The 17,539-nt window shown below is 39.1% G+C and overlaps 1 protein-coding gene across 1 annotated transcript in view; it reads right to left on the reverse strand.

Annotated features, from left to right (window-relative positions):
• The window catches only part of LOC137299204 (histone-lysine N-methyltransferase EZH2-like), a 133,635-nt gene that overhangs the window by 80,253 nt on the left and 35,843 nt on the right, over nt 1–17,539 (reverse strand). Inside the window, exons 6-8 of the mRNA XM_067831792.1 lie at nt 7,166–7,301; nt 4,515–4,678; nt 2,565–2,665 (exon numbers count right to left, since the gene is read on the reverse strand). Coding sequence (XP_067687893.1) covers nt 2,565–2,665; nt 4,515–4,678; nt 7,166–7,301 — 401 coding nt within the window. The remainder of the gene's footprint in view (nt 1–2,564; nt 2,666–4,514; nt 4,679–7,165; nt 7,302–17,539) is intronic.

The following is a 17,539-nucleotide window of genomic DNA, read 5'->3' on the forward strand; positions in this document are numbered from 1 at the left end:
AGAATCTATAAATGAGATTAGACCTGATAGTCCATGCCTGGTGCCACAGAACAGTGCAATCTGTCTTGTGTCAACCGACACAATACAAACAGCAGTGTCTGTGAAGGGAGCATGTCAGACTTCTGAAGAATTTTAGATTGATTATTGGCTTCCATAAGAACCAACACAGATAGATTCCATGTAATGAAAATACATCATACCTTATTACCCTCAACTTAGAAAGATAATACATCAGATAATTAAGCAGTTGATGAGTGCCTTTGGTTATGACATTGTCTTGTAATACTGAGGTACTGTTGCAGAGGCTGCCACAGCGAGTGAGTTGGTCAGTCAGCTTAGTTTTATGCTGCTTTTAGCAATATTTCAGCAATATCACATTGGGGATGACCAGAAATGGGCTTCACACATTGTACCCATGCTGGGCATCGACCTGAGTGTTTGTCATGATGAGTGAATGCTTTAACCAGTAGGCTTCCCCACCCCAACTGAGGCAGTCTGAAGCTTGCATTTTGTTTAAGATAAGCTAGACAGAGTGTAGGCTGAGAAAGTTGAGGCTACCACGAGAAATGTCCTGGGTTGACTGTTATGCTCTGGGCGTTCGAGATGTGCTAAAATGGACTCACTTGAACTTCTATGCTAGTGCCCAAAGCCTGACAGTTAAGTAACCCTTTGTCACCATGTGTTTATGTTTACAGAAAATCTTTCTCCTGCATGTGATTTAACCAGTCACTACCCATTTAAGCCATCCATGTCATCCAGAACCTCTTTATCAAACATCATTCCTACCTACTGCATGTGTCGTTACAATGTTCACTGTAAGACACTTTTACAATCGGTGCACATACACAATACATCAAACATCATTCCTTCTTACTGCATGTGTCATTACAATGTTCCCTGTAAGACACTTTCAGGGGCACCTTTAGAATTCAGCACCACAATTTCTCGTGAGGATGTTCCCAGCCGTAGGTCACATGAGACAGGCAACCAGTTTTTGAGAAACAAACGGACGCGAACCCGCGACCTTCGGATTGTTAGCCCGACAGCTAACCGACTGAGCTACGTCCACATTGTTGGACAATGTGCAAATTTAGCTAGTCATTCCTGTAATGTCACGGAAATGAACGGAAGGGGTCAAATAGGTTGCGGACAATTACGAAGGTTACGGGTAGACTTGGTGGCTCGTGCTTTCAATCTACTGATGGTTGCCGAATGGTCCCGATATCATTTGGCATGATTGTCCTATTCCGTAATCTACAAGATACCATGCTGTGTTGAATGAGCCGATATGGTTCGAACTGAAAACGGTTGTTGACGTCAGGCGTCAGACGTTGATTTCAAGGTGTATGCATGAATGAATGAATGCTTGTATGAAATCATTGTGTGCTTTCGTGACAGAAAAGTGTTGTAGGGATAATGTGGATTGCGCTAAGGTATGAGTAAGACATGGGCATGTTTGGTGACGGCACGAGGGTGAGTTATACTTCAAATCATTATTGAAAATATGTAGATCTAGAGGTGAAAGTTGCTGGAGGCCGATTTCCATCAGGCCTAAATTTCGACATTAAACCATTTCATTGTTTATTTAACTTTTGACGTTTTTGGTTTCCCGTTTTTCTTTGTGAACAAAGTATTAAAAATGGAAAAGGAAAACAATTGGTACCCATGCATCTACCTACTATATTGGATTAGGTCCCTTACCCTAACCCTAAACCCCAACCCTCACCCTAGCCCTAACCCTAAACCTAACCCTAATTCTAATAAATAGAATATGCTCACCGAACCGGCACGAAAATGGGTGACATATTCAGTGTAATGAATTCTTACTACTTTCGAAAAATAAATATTTCCTTGTAATGGTGCAAATTACTGAATGTCAAAGATATGTATGTATATCAGTTTACAGTTATAATTCCTTTGATCCAAATATTTACGTTTTAAACCGAAATATATAATATATTTAGATTATTTTAATTGACCAAAACTGCGAATAATAAAACATGGCGCAATCAGTCATTCTTACTAAAATTTAAAAATACAAAATATATAAATACACAAAATATAACACCTCAGCACCTCTTAATACAAAGAAATATGAGCATATAAGTCAAAAAAGAAAAAATATTTAAAACTGGTGCTTGCGAAAAATTGCGCATCCGCTGGGAACTACTACTGGAAACTCGCAACATCGTTGGATTTCTGTAATGACATGGCTGGTAGAGATGAAACATCAGTGAGCGGAGCTTACACGCACACGCTGAGCTTGACGACCTTGTTGCTAAGCCAGCGTCATAAGGCAGTGTTTCAAGAACGTGCTTTTGAACAAAATCACTTGCAATTATGTAAAATAGTATTATGACATGTTTTTAAAGTTTGTGGTGCTGTATTCAAAAGGTAGGCCCACTTTCACAATCGGTGCACATACACAATACATCAAACATCATTCCTACCTACTGCATGTGTCGTTACAATGTTCACTGTAAGACACTTTTAAAACAGGCACACCTTTCTTCTTTCATTTGCTAAATGGGCACAGGTTGAATATGTGGCGATGCTGTACTCACCACTCCATCAATGTGCATAAAGCAGTCATCTCCACAAGGTTCACTTCCATGCTTTCGATCTGCTGTCTTTCTACTCAACATACTTGGAGTTGGGTGATATGCTGCAGAAAATTGAAAACATTAGAATTAGCCTGACATCAAAACTCAAAGAAGGAAAAGAAACATGGGATATAATTCTGCTCATGCAAAAAAGAAAATACATACAAATGAAAAGTGTTATCTTGCAGCATTTGCATGTTCTCAAATACAGAATCATCCTGTCCCAGCCATTTCTTCAAAACTCTTAAAGGATTGGCATTGTACTTGGAGGCCTGTACCTCAAAACAAAAACAAATAAATAAATAAAATACCTGTTATCCCACATAGCCGGCAACAGCAATTAGCTGTGCACAGATGCACTGTTGATTCAGTTAAAAATGATCCCATAATATGACATCAAAGAATTTCTATTCTATTATCAGAATGATTTATATGATAAGCAGTTATTGTAACAGATACATTATATATTGCTACTATTGATTAGTATATTGCATGTTTTCCGGAAACATAGCAATTACGTAACAATGAACACAGGATGTTACCTGTCTGGATACATTTTACTTAGGAGACAGTTCGACAAGTCACCACTGACTTCCTCTGTTACTTGCAACTTTGATTGTAAAAACAAAATTTTGGCCACACAATTATCAAAAATGACTTCAATGAGTTAATAACGCGGGCCTCATAGTCCATGGATTACTATGAGGCTGTAATCTGTTTGTGATTGTTATGAATAATGTGAAATGTTTTTCTCCAGTGGGTGGGATTTTTTAAAAATCTCTCTAAAGTAACCAAATTCAGTCAAAATGAGTTGAAATTTGCCAAATAATACTTACAAACATACTTTCATTCATTCACAACCTCCAAACCATACATTTTGAGTAAGAGTAAATATTCTCAGTCATGGGCAAGAATTTGTAATATCGTTCTAAATTAGCCATATTAAGTCAAAGTGAGTTGAAATTTGCATCATGATACTCACAAACATACTTTCAATAACAACCTCTAAAACATGGAAAACATGTATTTAAGTAAAAGTAAATATTCTTGACCATGGGTCAAAATGTTTTTCGCCTATGGCTGAGATACTTGAACAATTGCTCTATATTAGCTAAATTAAGTAAAAATGAGTTGAGATTTGTCATGATACTTATATATATATATACTTTCATTCACTACGCCAAAAATAACTTTTCATCTTTGCTGTTTTCGCTGTGCACTGAAGTGAGTCATTGCTCAACTTGTTAAAATAATGCAACTTCCTGGTCAAGTTCCTTCCGGCTGGCTCCACCAGCAAACTACAACCAGTGGATGTGTCGAGTTCAAGACAGCCATGAAAGCTCAGTTCACACTGTGGTATGCTGACAGCACGACAAAGAACTTGAAGGACAAGAGCTACAAACATGCTGATATAAGGATTTGTGTAATGAAGCCGATCCATGCTCAATGGGAAGTGTCGAAAGCAACCAGGTGAAGAAAACAAAGAGACCGTTGGTGAGCATCTGGACTACTCAACAAAATGTCTGCAGGCAAGTGACTGAGTGAATCATTACGAAGACACTGTTACGAAGATAATGTTCTAATAAAGGACAGGGCCTAGGGACAATTTGTTTAACATTGTTTTTGAATTTCATGTTATTATATGGAATAAAGTATAAAAAAAAACACATCCTGATTGCAAAATTTTCTCGTTCTGCAGTACTTTGATAAGGAGAGTGAAAGAAGCATGAGATACTGGTGACATACTGTGACACAAGAAAGGATGAGAGAAGATAGACTTACTGGTGACATATTGTGACACACAGGATGGAAAAAACATGAATTGAAGGTGGCATATAAATCATTTCATAATGAGTACCCACAAACTTCTCTCAATGTTTAATTAAGATTGAAGAGAAATCCATAACTTACGATGAAGGAAGCAATCATATTTGAAACATCTGCGACAGAACAGTGTGTGAAATGAATGCATGGTCTGCTCCCTGGGCACTGACTCAGCATTCATGCCATCAATGTTAGGTGTACACTCTGGGGGTAGACTGTTGGGGTCACTTGCTTCACACAGCTCCTTATACCTGGAAAATCAGCCAGTTCACTTGTTACCACATTTAACACACTAAGCACCTCCACTTTCTAACCTCATACCATTCATCTCACCAGCATACCAGTAAATCACAATACCTAATTGCGATGATTATATATCACATATCATGAATATTTATGATGTAACAATAAAACGGTAGACATGTATTTGTTCAAATTTGATCCATTTAACACCAGAGATAACTCCTAGTTCCGCCAGTATACCTCCTAAATTTTAATGGCGAGAAAAAAAGTTACAGATCCATATTCAGGTAATATAGGTGGTGGTGATGTGTGGTGATTGGGTGGTAGTCTTTTGAAATAATTTGTAACAGGTCCACTTTAAAGTTGTCAAATCTTTGCAAACTATCAAAGTTTCAAGGAAACCATTAAAATTGAATAAAAATCAACAGTTTTCAGACGTTGTCATACGTGCATCTAAGTTACTGTTTCCATCTTTTCGAGCGATCATGGTAAATCAAGTAACATCATGGCTTTCACAGCCTTTATCTTCATGCTCAGACAAGATGCTTCATGCAAAAAACCTTGCATAAAGAATACTTGTCACAGGTTGCATGACAAGTCCAATAAGCTATAATTTAGGTATATATGACAATTGTTGATTAACATCTTCAGAATAGAATTGTACCCAAAACATATGTCTAAAAGTTTTCATTTATGATGATGACATCCAGTGATGTAATATGATTGACTGTCTTAGGTTATATGCATGAGGTTTACCAATCATGAACAGTGGCCAAAAAGCATCATTAGAAACCAATCTGTAAATTGGTCTGTATCTATTTGAGTCTAGACCAGCCAATCCAGTGATCAAGAGCATGAGCATCGATCTGCACAAATGGGAACCAATGACCTGTCAACCATGTCAGTGAGTCTGACCACCCAATCCCTTTAGTCATAGTCACCTTTTGTGGCAAGCATGGGTTGCTGAAGACATACTCTATCCTGGACCTTCATGGGTCCTTGTCCAAATGAGTATTCTTAACTACACAAGATGTAGCCAGTCCAAACAAATGTCTCCAGATACTCTAGAAGAAGACTGATTCCCAGTCGATGCAACAGGAATTGAATGGTCTAGATTAGACAGGTGAATCTGAACGCTGTAGTGATTCAGTCTAGGAAGACCTCCCAGAACTAATATGGGAACCACTTCAGTTCAGGGAGACAAACTGATTTCATCCCATGGAACAATTTGTCCTGAAGACATGGTTCCAGGAAATGCCTCTGAATGACTAGATGAAACTGAACCGGTTTGGCAAAGTGAAAAGGTGAACCTACCAGTTCATGTGAGTCTCTAGAACCTGGTGAATTAGTTACGTGGCAAAAATCCAAATGGGAGGGAGTGCTATGTGAATCAATATGTGATTCAGTGAGATCAAGAGAAACAAATCAATCTATGAGATGAATTTGAGACAAACCTATGAGGTGATGTTATGACAGGATAGATCAACGAATCAAACAGGATCATCTAGAATGACTTGAAAAAACAGACCTTATCTCCAATTCTACCTACACTGGCCTGTTTATCAGCCTTGAAATCCTCAGCACATAACCCAGTGCATTTCTCATATTGTTTCTCACATGAGCATTAACCCACAGAATCAACACACGGAATGTGTGGGTCTAATGCTGAAACTATTGCTTTACACTGCGTGTGAAAATTATGCTTTCTCTTTGGAGGATCTGATTTCCCCATAACATAAGGTCAACTCAAATCTATGACAAAGCTATAACACGTCTACTCTGTCAGGCAACAAGAAGAATCATCACTCTGAGCTAGTCACGTGGGTAGCTGGGGAGCATGTTGCACAAATCAAAATAGTGTTTTCTATCTTCGAGGTGGGGTAGTGGTCAAGCCATCCAATATATAATGAAATACACATTGCCAAAACGCTTGCTTTGCACTCACTGGCACAACCCATTTAGCACAAACTGCCAGAATCTACACCAAAACATCGCTCTCATAGCAATAAAGAAGTTGTTCGTCCATATACTGTCATCCTTCCTCACTGGCCCAACTTCTAAATGCCTTTCAAAGAAGTTACATCCTTATAATTTCAACATTAAAGCTATTATTTTTTACATCTGCTATCGCTTATAATGAAGCAAGGTTTAACTTCAAAATAGGCATTTAAAAAGTGTTCTTTGTAATACAATGTCATTGCACTTTATTTACATAAAGCCATGGTCTGTTCAAAATACGTCAATATGGACTTACAACAACCCAGCATTGCTTATTGATGTACTGATCTCTCCTCAGTAAGCCCTTTTTCCCTACTACAGGCACTATACTTAGGCTGAACCTAGTTTAACAGAAATCTCACACTTTCACATATCAACTACATAAAGTGTGGATGCAAATGTGAAAAATGTATTTTTTCTATTTCCCACAGTACTTTAATAGCTTGTTTGGTACCTCCTTAGTGAAGGGCTGGTGCACCACAAAAGCATTGACTTACTTATCTTTCAGGTCATTCTTGGATCCCTTCTCTGGAAAGGTGATTGAAATAGCTTCAAATATGATATCTGGTGGGTATTTGTTGTCTGTGGTAGTTGCTGTACCAGCGGTGAGTGGGGAGTCCTTTGGTGTCTCATCTACAAAAAGGAAATAATTACCATTATTGTTTCTCATCATAAGTAAACTTGCCTCTGGGTTGTGGTAGCCATTTCTACCTCCACTCCATGGTGCATGTCAGATTATGTGCCATTAGGGATGAAGAATTTATAAATGGGAGGTAACCACCTGATACAAGGTTCACTGAGGAGCCATGATTACTTCCCCTGAAGAGCTGTTCTGAAACTCCAGCCAGTTCATATTTTCCTCAGTACTCACTCACCATATGCAGGTAACAGACAGGGGGAGGAAATGTAATTTTCTGAATAAAATTGATATTTTATACTTATCCTGACTCATCCTAATTGCTTATCTCCTCTTCCCTGGCGAAGGTAGTGGAACACCTGAAATCCCTTGATGTTCCCTTCTAGAAAGAAGCGGACGTAAAATACACTCACCCATGTGTACCCTCCCTCTTTCCGTGCCCTAGGCCACGTAACTTGCCATGCTTGTTACTCTATCCTTGTATATCGCCCGACACGCGAATATAGTAATTCAGTGTGCCTGTGTGGGGCGGCTGGGAGGGCTTTTGTCATGAGTCATGATAAATATAAAATATCAATCGTATTCAGAAAATTACATATTTTTCCTTACCCTGACTCATGCTAATTGCTTACAGAATCCGACAGAAACAGCGGTGGGTCAGTGCTGGCTGTCAAAATTCCCCAATAATTCCCCACCACCACCACCAAACAGGAACTTGTAACAGCGGTAATATGGTCCTGCTCTCCTAATATTCATCGTAGATTCTGGGGGGATCATATCCAGTCGAACTGCAGGGTCATAATCACTCGTGCTTGTCTGTTTAAGATGTGTGCATGGACTTTCCACCATTATACTCCCCAGAGCGCCTGGCTTCCACAAGTCATGTGATATAACAGGTGAGCCCCTTCGTAGAACTGTTAGTTGCTGAGCGACAATAAGAAGCCCAAACTGATGAATGACACAGCTTCCTCTGTGGCTATGTCTCGTAGGTAGTCGTTGGCAAATACCGTGTTTGACTTCCAAAAGCAGCCCTCCATTATATTTGATAGTGAGCAATTCCCATGTAGTGCTAGAGTGGAGGCCAAGGCTCTGATGTCATGTGGGTTGGAGGTTCGCAAGAGTTAGCAGTTCAAGTGAGGTCCGATCAAGCGGCTCGCACGCATCACTTGTGAGATGTTGGAGTATGATGTTTAGATCCCATGCTGGAGCTCTAAATCTACGTTGTTGATCTTTCAACTTGAAGGAGCATAACAAAGCAAGTAGCTCGGGTACTTTCGTCAGCTTGGTCCCCGTTTCCATGGTGATGACTGAGCTGAGAACTGCCAAGTATGTAGATAATGTAGAGCCCATCAGACCTCTGGAATATCGTTGGTGACATAAATAATCTGCTATCTGCGGATATGTTGTCTACATCGCTGTGAAGCCTTCCTTCTTGGTGTATGTCTCAAACCGCTTCCACCTGTCATCAGAAAGGGTGCAAGTGAATTTCCATAAGGCTAGGATAATTGCTTTCACTGCGCTCGTTGAGTATCCTCTGTATTTTAAACAGATTTTGATACATTCCACACGTTAAGTCGGAACGCAGATGGGTTGCTGTGAGCCTGTTTCGTGTGGGACTGGACAAGAAAATTTTCCCAATCGGGTAGTTCTAGTATTGGTTGTCCTAACTCCTCTATGAGTGCTGGAAACCAATGTCTCATTGGCCAGTAAGGTGCGACCAAAGTCAGGTGTAGCCACCTGATCTGTTTTATTTTCTCGATGACTTTTGGTAGCAGCACTGGAGGGGGAAACGCATGCTTTTATTTGGAGAATCAGGCTGTCGACCATGTCCGAGAGTTGAAACGCCAGGTGTAGTAGAGATGGCGATCTCATTGACCCTTGCTTGTTTATGTAGAAAGCCACCGATGAGTTGACTGTATGGATCATCAGTAGCTTGTCATTCAGTGTTGTCGACCAGTGATGGATAACATGCATCACCACTTCATCTCCAACTGGTTGATGGGAAGAGCAATCTTCCTTCTTTCAGATTCCTGCTGCAACCTCGTTGTTTAGATGGGCACCCCATCCTTCAAGAGACGTGTCTACAACGAGATGGTTGTTGAATGCTGACTGTAGTTTCTGCGCAGGCCCTCGACTATGGAGTCCACCAAAGCGGGTATTATCTCAGATGTCCAGCATTGTAAACTGGTCAAGACTTGAAACCGTGACTTGGGAATCGCTGTCATAGACATAGCCGTAGGCGTCATCTGGTCATGTCCTGAGCTGACGTGAGCAGACCGAGTAGACATTGTCACTGTCGTAGTGGTAATGGAGAGAGTTGAACTTGTTCTGACATCGGCTTGACCTTTGACCCACCGAACCTCTGGGACAGCGATATATTTCAATGCAGTGATGAATCCAATCTACAGGAATTTAGATTCACAAGTCATCCGAGTTAGTAGCCTGATAGTGAAGTCCACCTGTAGACTAAATTGACTTCTCTCCCTATGAGCTTGTATGCTGTGAAGATACTCATCATGAGCGAGTTGACATGCAAAGGGATAGCTGGCTGCCTGTCTGATCAGAAACTGTCATTCATTGCTGCAGATCTCCTGATAGGCAACGCTGGATCTCCTGTTAGAAGACCTCTATGCCGTCTGAAGAATCAAATGATGCTGTAGACTGCTAATCTAGTGTGTAATCGACATCTTTCCATCGCTGCAAGTGTGAAAGTTTAACGTAGACGACTTCCTGACACTGGGACAATAAATCACATTCTGCGTAGGGTGTCGTCTCTCGAGGACCAATCAGATTGAAGACATGACGTCAGCAGCAGGGTGTTGTCTCTCGGGGACCAATCAGATTGAAGATGTGATGTCACCAGTGTAGCAGTCAACTGATCTTGTTTAAATGGTGATACCCTTTCTAGTACTCAGGCTTGTCCATAACCCTGCTGTTTGGCGAGCACGTGTTTAGATGAGTAAAGCGTGCGAAAAACTTCCGCCGCTTGAAGCTGATGTAGACAGAATGTCTTCAAGGAAGATGTGTCGAAATTCTTTCCCCGAAAATAATACCATCATCTCTTGTGATCGAAGGTGTGTTTGCAGTGGTATCTTGTAGTTGTCTCAAAGAATCTTTGTGATGTATTCATCATTGAGAATTCCCCAATTGAGACGTCCACCCACTTGAGACGGTTGTATGGGAACGGCTGAAGGTAGGAGACTCCGGTTGTTCAGACCCTAATCTTCAATGTTGACCTCCTCTCTCTGGACTTGGACTTGAACTTGAACTTGGACTTAATGTAATGCTGACTTGTCTGGTTGAACATCGTTGTCAAGGTGTCGATGGACTTGATCATCATGACTACTCTGGAGTCTTGGGTGACCATCCTTGCTACCTCATTAATCTTGTCGACTAAGTAGATTCAGTCCTGCACTAGTTGACGCAAGGTGTTCAGACATGAACTGCTGATCCCTCATCTGAGTGACGAATGCTGACAGGATCATTCTCTTTTCCTTGCGGGCAGCTTTGCTGAACTTTGTGATGAGAGTCTAATCCGGAAAAAAAATGCGTATTGTAGTCGAGCTAAGCAAGTCTCTTGTCGTCTACCTTGTAAGATTTGTTGCAGACGGGGCTGATGATTTATAAGCTTCATTGACGTCCTGTGTTCTGATGTAGGGCTCCATACGATGAAGAGGGAAGCAGATGTAGTTAACAAATTACCTGAATTTAGATCACTTGTTTTAGACATGACTAATGCAAGCCGCCGTTGCTTGTCCCTAGCACGTCGGTAACAGACCGTGTATAGAGAGTAAATTCTGAATCAGACCATTCTATGCAATATTTACAACGATTATTAGAAGAACATATGGGTTTGCACATCAGGCAAATTAAATGAGGATGAATCTACATAGTAGACATGATTTCATCAATTGGGACACTTATAAGTCTCAAATGAAGAAATACATGCTTAATATTGACACAATTATGACAAATTTGATAACACACAATGCATATACAAATCCAAATACCGTATATGAGCAGAACTTAGTTTAAAGACCAAAATATAGAAAGACCTTATCGCCGTATTGGGACCCCCAGGTGCCTCCAGCCACCCACGTCGGGCAATAAGGAGAGAGTGACAAGCATGGCCGGTCATGTGGCCTATGGTGCGGGGAAAAGGGAGGCTACACATGGGTGAGTGTATTTTACATCCGCTTCTTTCTAGAAGGGAACTTCGAGGGATTTCAGGTGTTCCACTACCTTCGCCAGGGAAGAGGAGATAAGCAATTAGGATGAGTCAGGATAAGGAAAAAATAAGAGATAAGATCTCTGGGTGGGAATCACGTGCACAACCCAGAAGTAAGTTTACTTATAATTACAAACAAGCATTGTCACTAAGGTGACATAATATCACGCCACATATTATCAAATCAAACTTTCAAGAAATGAGAGTGAAGGTCGTAGTTTAAGATGAAGTAAAATGTCAACAAAAGCATTACTCTCAAACTCTCTTGATATTTTGCACTGTACTTGTTCAAACACAAAATCATTTTGAAGAGTCACTTAAACCTTGACTAGTGTATGAAACGCCTAAAACACAGAGGCCATGACCTTGAAAATTAACTGTAGGTCACCAAAATTGACTGGGCCCTGCACCTTCCTCTAGACAAAGCTTGTCGTTGAATATGTAGAAAATCCTGTGCTCGATTCTTGAGATATATCGCTGACAAGTAAAATGCTAGGTCAAGGTAAAGGTCCTTTACTGTGATAAAGCTATATACCAAATATGAAAAGAATCTCAATCAATCAATCAAACTTTATTTCTGTACAAAGGCCATCGGGCCCATATACATATGGTTTCAACATACAACACAAATTACATATATGTACATATGCCCATCCACTTACATATATACACATACTCTGAACTTACAATGTGGGTCAATAAGGGTAAAATCTATAAGCATATGATATAATACAAATATGTGATGTGTTTAATATAATCAATCTTGTAATAACTTACATCTGCATTCATAAAAGTGCATTATATATAGACTGAGCATTTTCGAACTATGTACGTTATCTGTCAAAGGTAGATTCTTAAAGTCAGACATGTTCGCAATGAGGTCACTGGGTAAATATTTACGACGTAAATCATCATATCTTGGACAAATGATAGTACAATGGTATTCATCCTCTAGGCCTCCCCAACAGACAGGAAATGTTCTCAGATTTGCGTTAATTTTATACCATTGTCCTTCATTAAATTTTAACCTTAATAATCCAGCTCAAAACCTAACTAAATATTTACATAATTTATAATCTGCCATTTCAAATACATGTACTGATAAAACTCACACGATTTTCCACAGTTTGTGAAAGCAAAACAAAACCAAATCAATAAGAAAACAGCAAATACCGTATTTTTTAAGCCCATGTCTCATAACCTAAGTTATCAAGATTAAGTAACATTTCATCGGCTTTCCTTGGAATCCGATCTTTATGCATAGTTGTTAATTTAATCCAGTAGTTTAGACAACGGGCAGCTGCATTTACAAAAATGGGATAACGGCCACATTCACCATACACCACTGCGTTAGGTGTCTGAGATCCAACATTTAAGTATAATTTACAAGCAGAAAGATGTATTTTCTCAATACCTTCATATTTTTTTAAACCCCACATTTCTGAAGCATATAATAGTATTGATTGTATTTGACTATCAAATATTTTGAAAAAGATATCCAGTCATAACGCACCAATTTTTCTAACTTTGCCATTTAAATCCATTAATGCTTTTTTTTTGCCACGTAAGGAGAGATCTGATAATGACTTGCTGAAGCTAACATTGCAGGTGAACAGAAAACCAAGATACTTATAGCTATTGACTATTTTCAAGTTATTACCTTGAAAGTACCATACATCTGTACCTTTAGGTCTACCTTCCCTCCTAAATACAACAATATTAGATTTATCAAGGTTAACGTTTAAACCCCACTTGTCTGAATACAATGCTAAAAGGTGTAGCTGGTTTTGAAGACCACATTTAGTGTCTGAAGCCAAAATAACATCATCAGCGCAAAGTATCATATCCGGAAATAACTGAATTCCATGTTTTCCGTTTTGTGAAATTTCTGTGGAGAGCTCATTTATGAATAGAGAAAAGAGTACTGGACTTAGCATACAACCTTGTTTTAGACCAAAAGGACAGTTAAAGCAGTTTGTTAAATGAGAATTACATCGTACGCATGATTTAACGGAAGCGTAAACACCTTTGAGCACTAGCACTATTTTTCCATCCAAACCATAGCTTGATAACAATTTCCATAATTTATATCTGTCTATTGAATCAAAAGCCTTCTTAAAATCTAAAAAAGCAACAAACAATTTTTTTCTTTTCTTGCTCAGGCATTTTTCGATAAGCGCATTTAAAGTGAAGATATGACCCATAGTAGTATTATGATAAGGGTCTCGGGTCCAAATGAGCGTACCTGTGAAATCCCTTATCTAACTGGCGTGCTGGCCTGCTTGGGAGAATTAACTCAGCAAGGAGTCCGAAGTCACAAGAAGCTAATTACAATTTTATTAACAAGAAATAGAATAACAAGGGTGGCCACAGAGAGTCAGTACAACCCTCTGGGCTGTGGGCTGGAGTTGGTCTGAGTTGGAAGTCTAAACTCTTCTGATGGACAAATGCAGTTGGGGACTATTTAACTAAACTTAAAACAATAGAAAGGTAGTGGCTCATTAAAAGATACAAAAATGGGGGCGCCCTATAATAACCAATGAAATACTGAATATACAGAGTAGGGTGTGACCTACTGGAATAACCAGGCAGAGGGGAGGGCTATTAATCCTGCTGGAACATTTACTGTATGCTTGGGCTAGTTCTATCCAAGCCTGTTTTAATGTGTCAATTATAATAGCTTGGATTACAATAGATGTGCTTCACTGGGCCATGGCTTAATGACCCTAATTAAAAATGTTTTCACACTGTTGTACTAATGATATGTTTTCTTCAAAGAAGCTCATTAAACTGTCTAGATTCAGCTTTAGTCTTTATGAACGGTTTGTCTAACCGTGGCATTTTGAATATCTCAGGCTAAGATTTATGGACAAACATCTTTAAACAATGCACTAGTAATTTTAAACCCTTGTGGATCTATGAAATTAGTTCTTGCTTTAAGCTGGTGTCTTCCTCTAAGCTACTACTGGTCATGATGAAATTAATATGCTGTGTGTATATTTTCGTAATATCTGAATCATAATGTATAATGCCTGTAGTGGTAATAAATGAATTTTTGTATAAATTATTATTCCATGATAGTAGAATAACCTTCTCTAAAACCTGCTTGGGTTTCTGATATCTTGTTCTTCAGAATTGCCCATTGTGTTAAACGATTATACAATATGCTAGTACATAATTTACTTAGAACACTTAACAGTGATATTTCCCTATAGTTATCTGGGTTTTGGATATCACCCTTCTTATGTAATGGAATTATTATTGATTTACTCCAAATGTCTGGGAAGCTACTACTATCAAACAGTTTATTAAATAACACAAGCAAAAATGGCATAATGAGCTTTTCAGATGATTTGATCATATCTGCTAACATATTATCAACACCAGGCGATTTACCAATCTTTAACCGTTTAACAGCATCATGAATTTCTTCTTCTTTAATTACAGTTTCCAAAATTTGTTCCTCAGCATCATTTGATTCAGGATGTAGACTTGCAGTACATGTGGCAAATGTATTCTGATATTGATTTGAAGTGATTAAACCATGATTCGTCAGAGATGTCAGGCACTGGTTTCCTCTGGTTAGACATATTTCTCGCTTCCTTCCAGAATAATTTAGGGTTATGTCTAGAGTTATACAACTTTCTGACTGTTTGCTGTTGGCTTATTTTTTTCCATTTTCTACAAGTATTCCTTTAAGTATTTCTGAGTGTGCAGTACTTCTTTCTATTTAAGTTATTTCTGTCATTTCTATAGCCCTTAAGACCTTTTCCTGCTTCTAATTTAGCCCTGTGACAGTCGCTACCATAAAAGCTCTAAGGTCTAGTTTCACATGGAGGTGGCATTTTCATACGACTTGACGCTTCTAAAATATAATCTGCAAACTTGGAGACAGCACTATTAATGTCTATTGAAATTTCATCTGTGAGTAAATCTAGTATACGTTTTCTATCACATATGTTACCCACGAATATGGTTTCCAATTATATTTTACGCCGTAATTCATTTCCTGTTGTTGCTCATAGCAACTTTTTGCACTTTTAAAACTAAGTACAAATGCCATGTGTTTGTTTTCAACTCTTTCACCTATTTCAAAACTAATAAAGTACTTGAATAAATTGGGGGACAAAATAATAAGATCATTAACACTACAGCCTTGGTCGGAATGTACGTGAACTGACCTTGTTCATCACCTCTCATGCGACCATTAACTAGAAATAAGTTAAAAACATAACAAAAGTTCAGAAGTAAATTCCCAAATCTGTTTACAACAGTATCTTGAGTTGACCTCGTGTCTATAGGTACTGGTTCATCTTCAGGAAAATAGTGGTCAACTCTATCATCTGGCGCTTCTGGTGACTGATTACCATCTCCAACCTGAGCGTTAAAGTCGCCCATAATATAAATATCACAATCAGCCATGTAATGGGGGTTGTCTAGTAACCATTCTTCCAGCTGGTAAAAAAGGATACTAGTTTGTACTTTCTTATAGAACGTTGAACCTTCTGGTGGAACATATACATCAAAGAGTAAAATATCTCGTTCAATATTCAACATATGTTTGTTTAAGCGTAAAAACAGATAGCATTTGATATTGTAGTGGGTATCTCTGAACAGTATTGTGAAAATGAATTCCTGATAAACATGTAGATGCCTCCTGAAAGTCGTCCATTGTAAGACAATTTCTGAGCTTTACAAAAGTACAATTGAAAATCAGATAACTCTGGGATGGTGATCAAAGTATCAACAAAAGTTTCATATAGGCCTACTAGGTCAAACTGACCTATGAAGGAAATCTAAGTATTGTTGTAACTTGCTCTTCAGGCCATCGATATTCAATGAAAGGAATGTAAAGGGAACAAAAGTGTTCTTATTGCAGCAATCGCTACAATTTGTGTCATCAAGAGGTGTGACATCAGCAGGTATTTGTACTTGGTTACAGGCCCCGCTGATTTCCTATTGTGGGGACACTGTATGGGCGCTTCTTGTCGGTATAGGCATGGGTGCATGTGTCGATGTCGTCGGATTGTCAAAAATAAAGCTGACATAGTTCAGGCGTCTCACTGCTTTCGCAAATGTCTAGTCCAGGCCGACTGTTTCTTGACTAGGTCGGCTTGTTTTCGGTGCCTTTGGGGAGTGTTCTTGGTGACCAGACGTCCGTTCTTGTAATAAGCAATGAGACCGCTATCTGTGTTCACTGATTTTGTCACATTGATGCTTCGTCAGGTCATTCGATGCTCCAATTGCAGGCTTCTGGAGTTCTGGTTGGAGTTTTGATTTTATCCTCAGACAAAGCTAATTTGACAATGAGGGGGCGTGGTCGTTGACTGTCATGTTTCAGTCCTACCTGGTGTGGTCGGAATGTTGATTTAAGATATTTAACACAGTGTCTTTACAGTTTTGATAAGTTTTGTTTTTGCTCTCATTTACATTGTAAAATATCACGTTGTCCCTGCAACTAAAGGCCTCGAGCTTATCCAGAGTCTCAGCTTGTTTTTCAACTTGGTCTGTCACATTGTCGAGTTTCGTTGATAAATTATCCATATTTGAGCTAAATAATTCCTGTTGATTTTCAATCCTGTTAGCATCCTCCTCAACCATACAGACACGATTTTCTAAGTTTCGAATTGATCTTTTTCATTTCTGATTTCAAAACATTGATGTCATCTTGTATGGATCTGCGAAAGTCTCTAATTTCATCCACAAGAGCATTTTTTACATCAATCAGATCTTTCTGTATGGCATGATCAGGTCCAGGATTTGTTTCAGTGTCGTTGGAGAGAATGAGCTGGGAGCAAACCACTACGCCCACAGTAAGATTGTCCATGGTGTGATTAATAACACCTTGATACGGTCGAGTGAGCACAGGTAGATGACTGGTGACATCACCGATGCACAGGTGGAAACAATCGTATTCCCGTGGTAAAAGAGACTCAAACGATTAGTATGACTGGACAACAACATTCCCAAATCTCATCAGTCAGTGAAAGAGATAGATACACTGTA

The sequence above is a fragment of the Haliotis asinina genome, chromosome 10 (genome assembly GCF_037392515.1).
Source record: "Haliotis asinina isolate JCU_RB_2024 chromosome 10, JCU_Hal_asi_v2, whole genome shotgun sequence".
Taxonomy (NCBI): Eukaryota; Metazoa; Mollusca; class Gastropoda; order Lepetellida; family Haliotidae; genus Haliotis; species Haliotis asinina.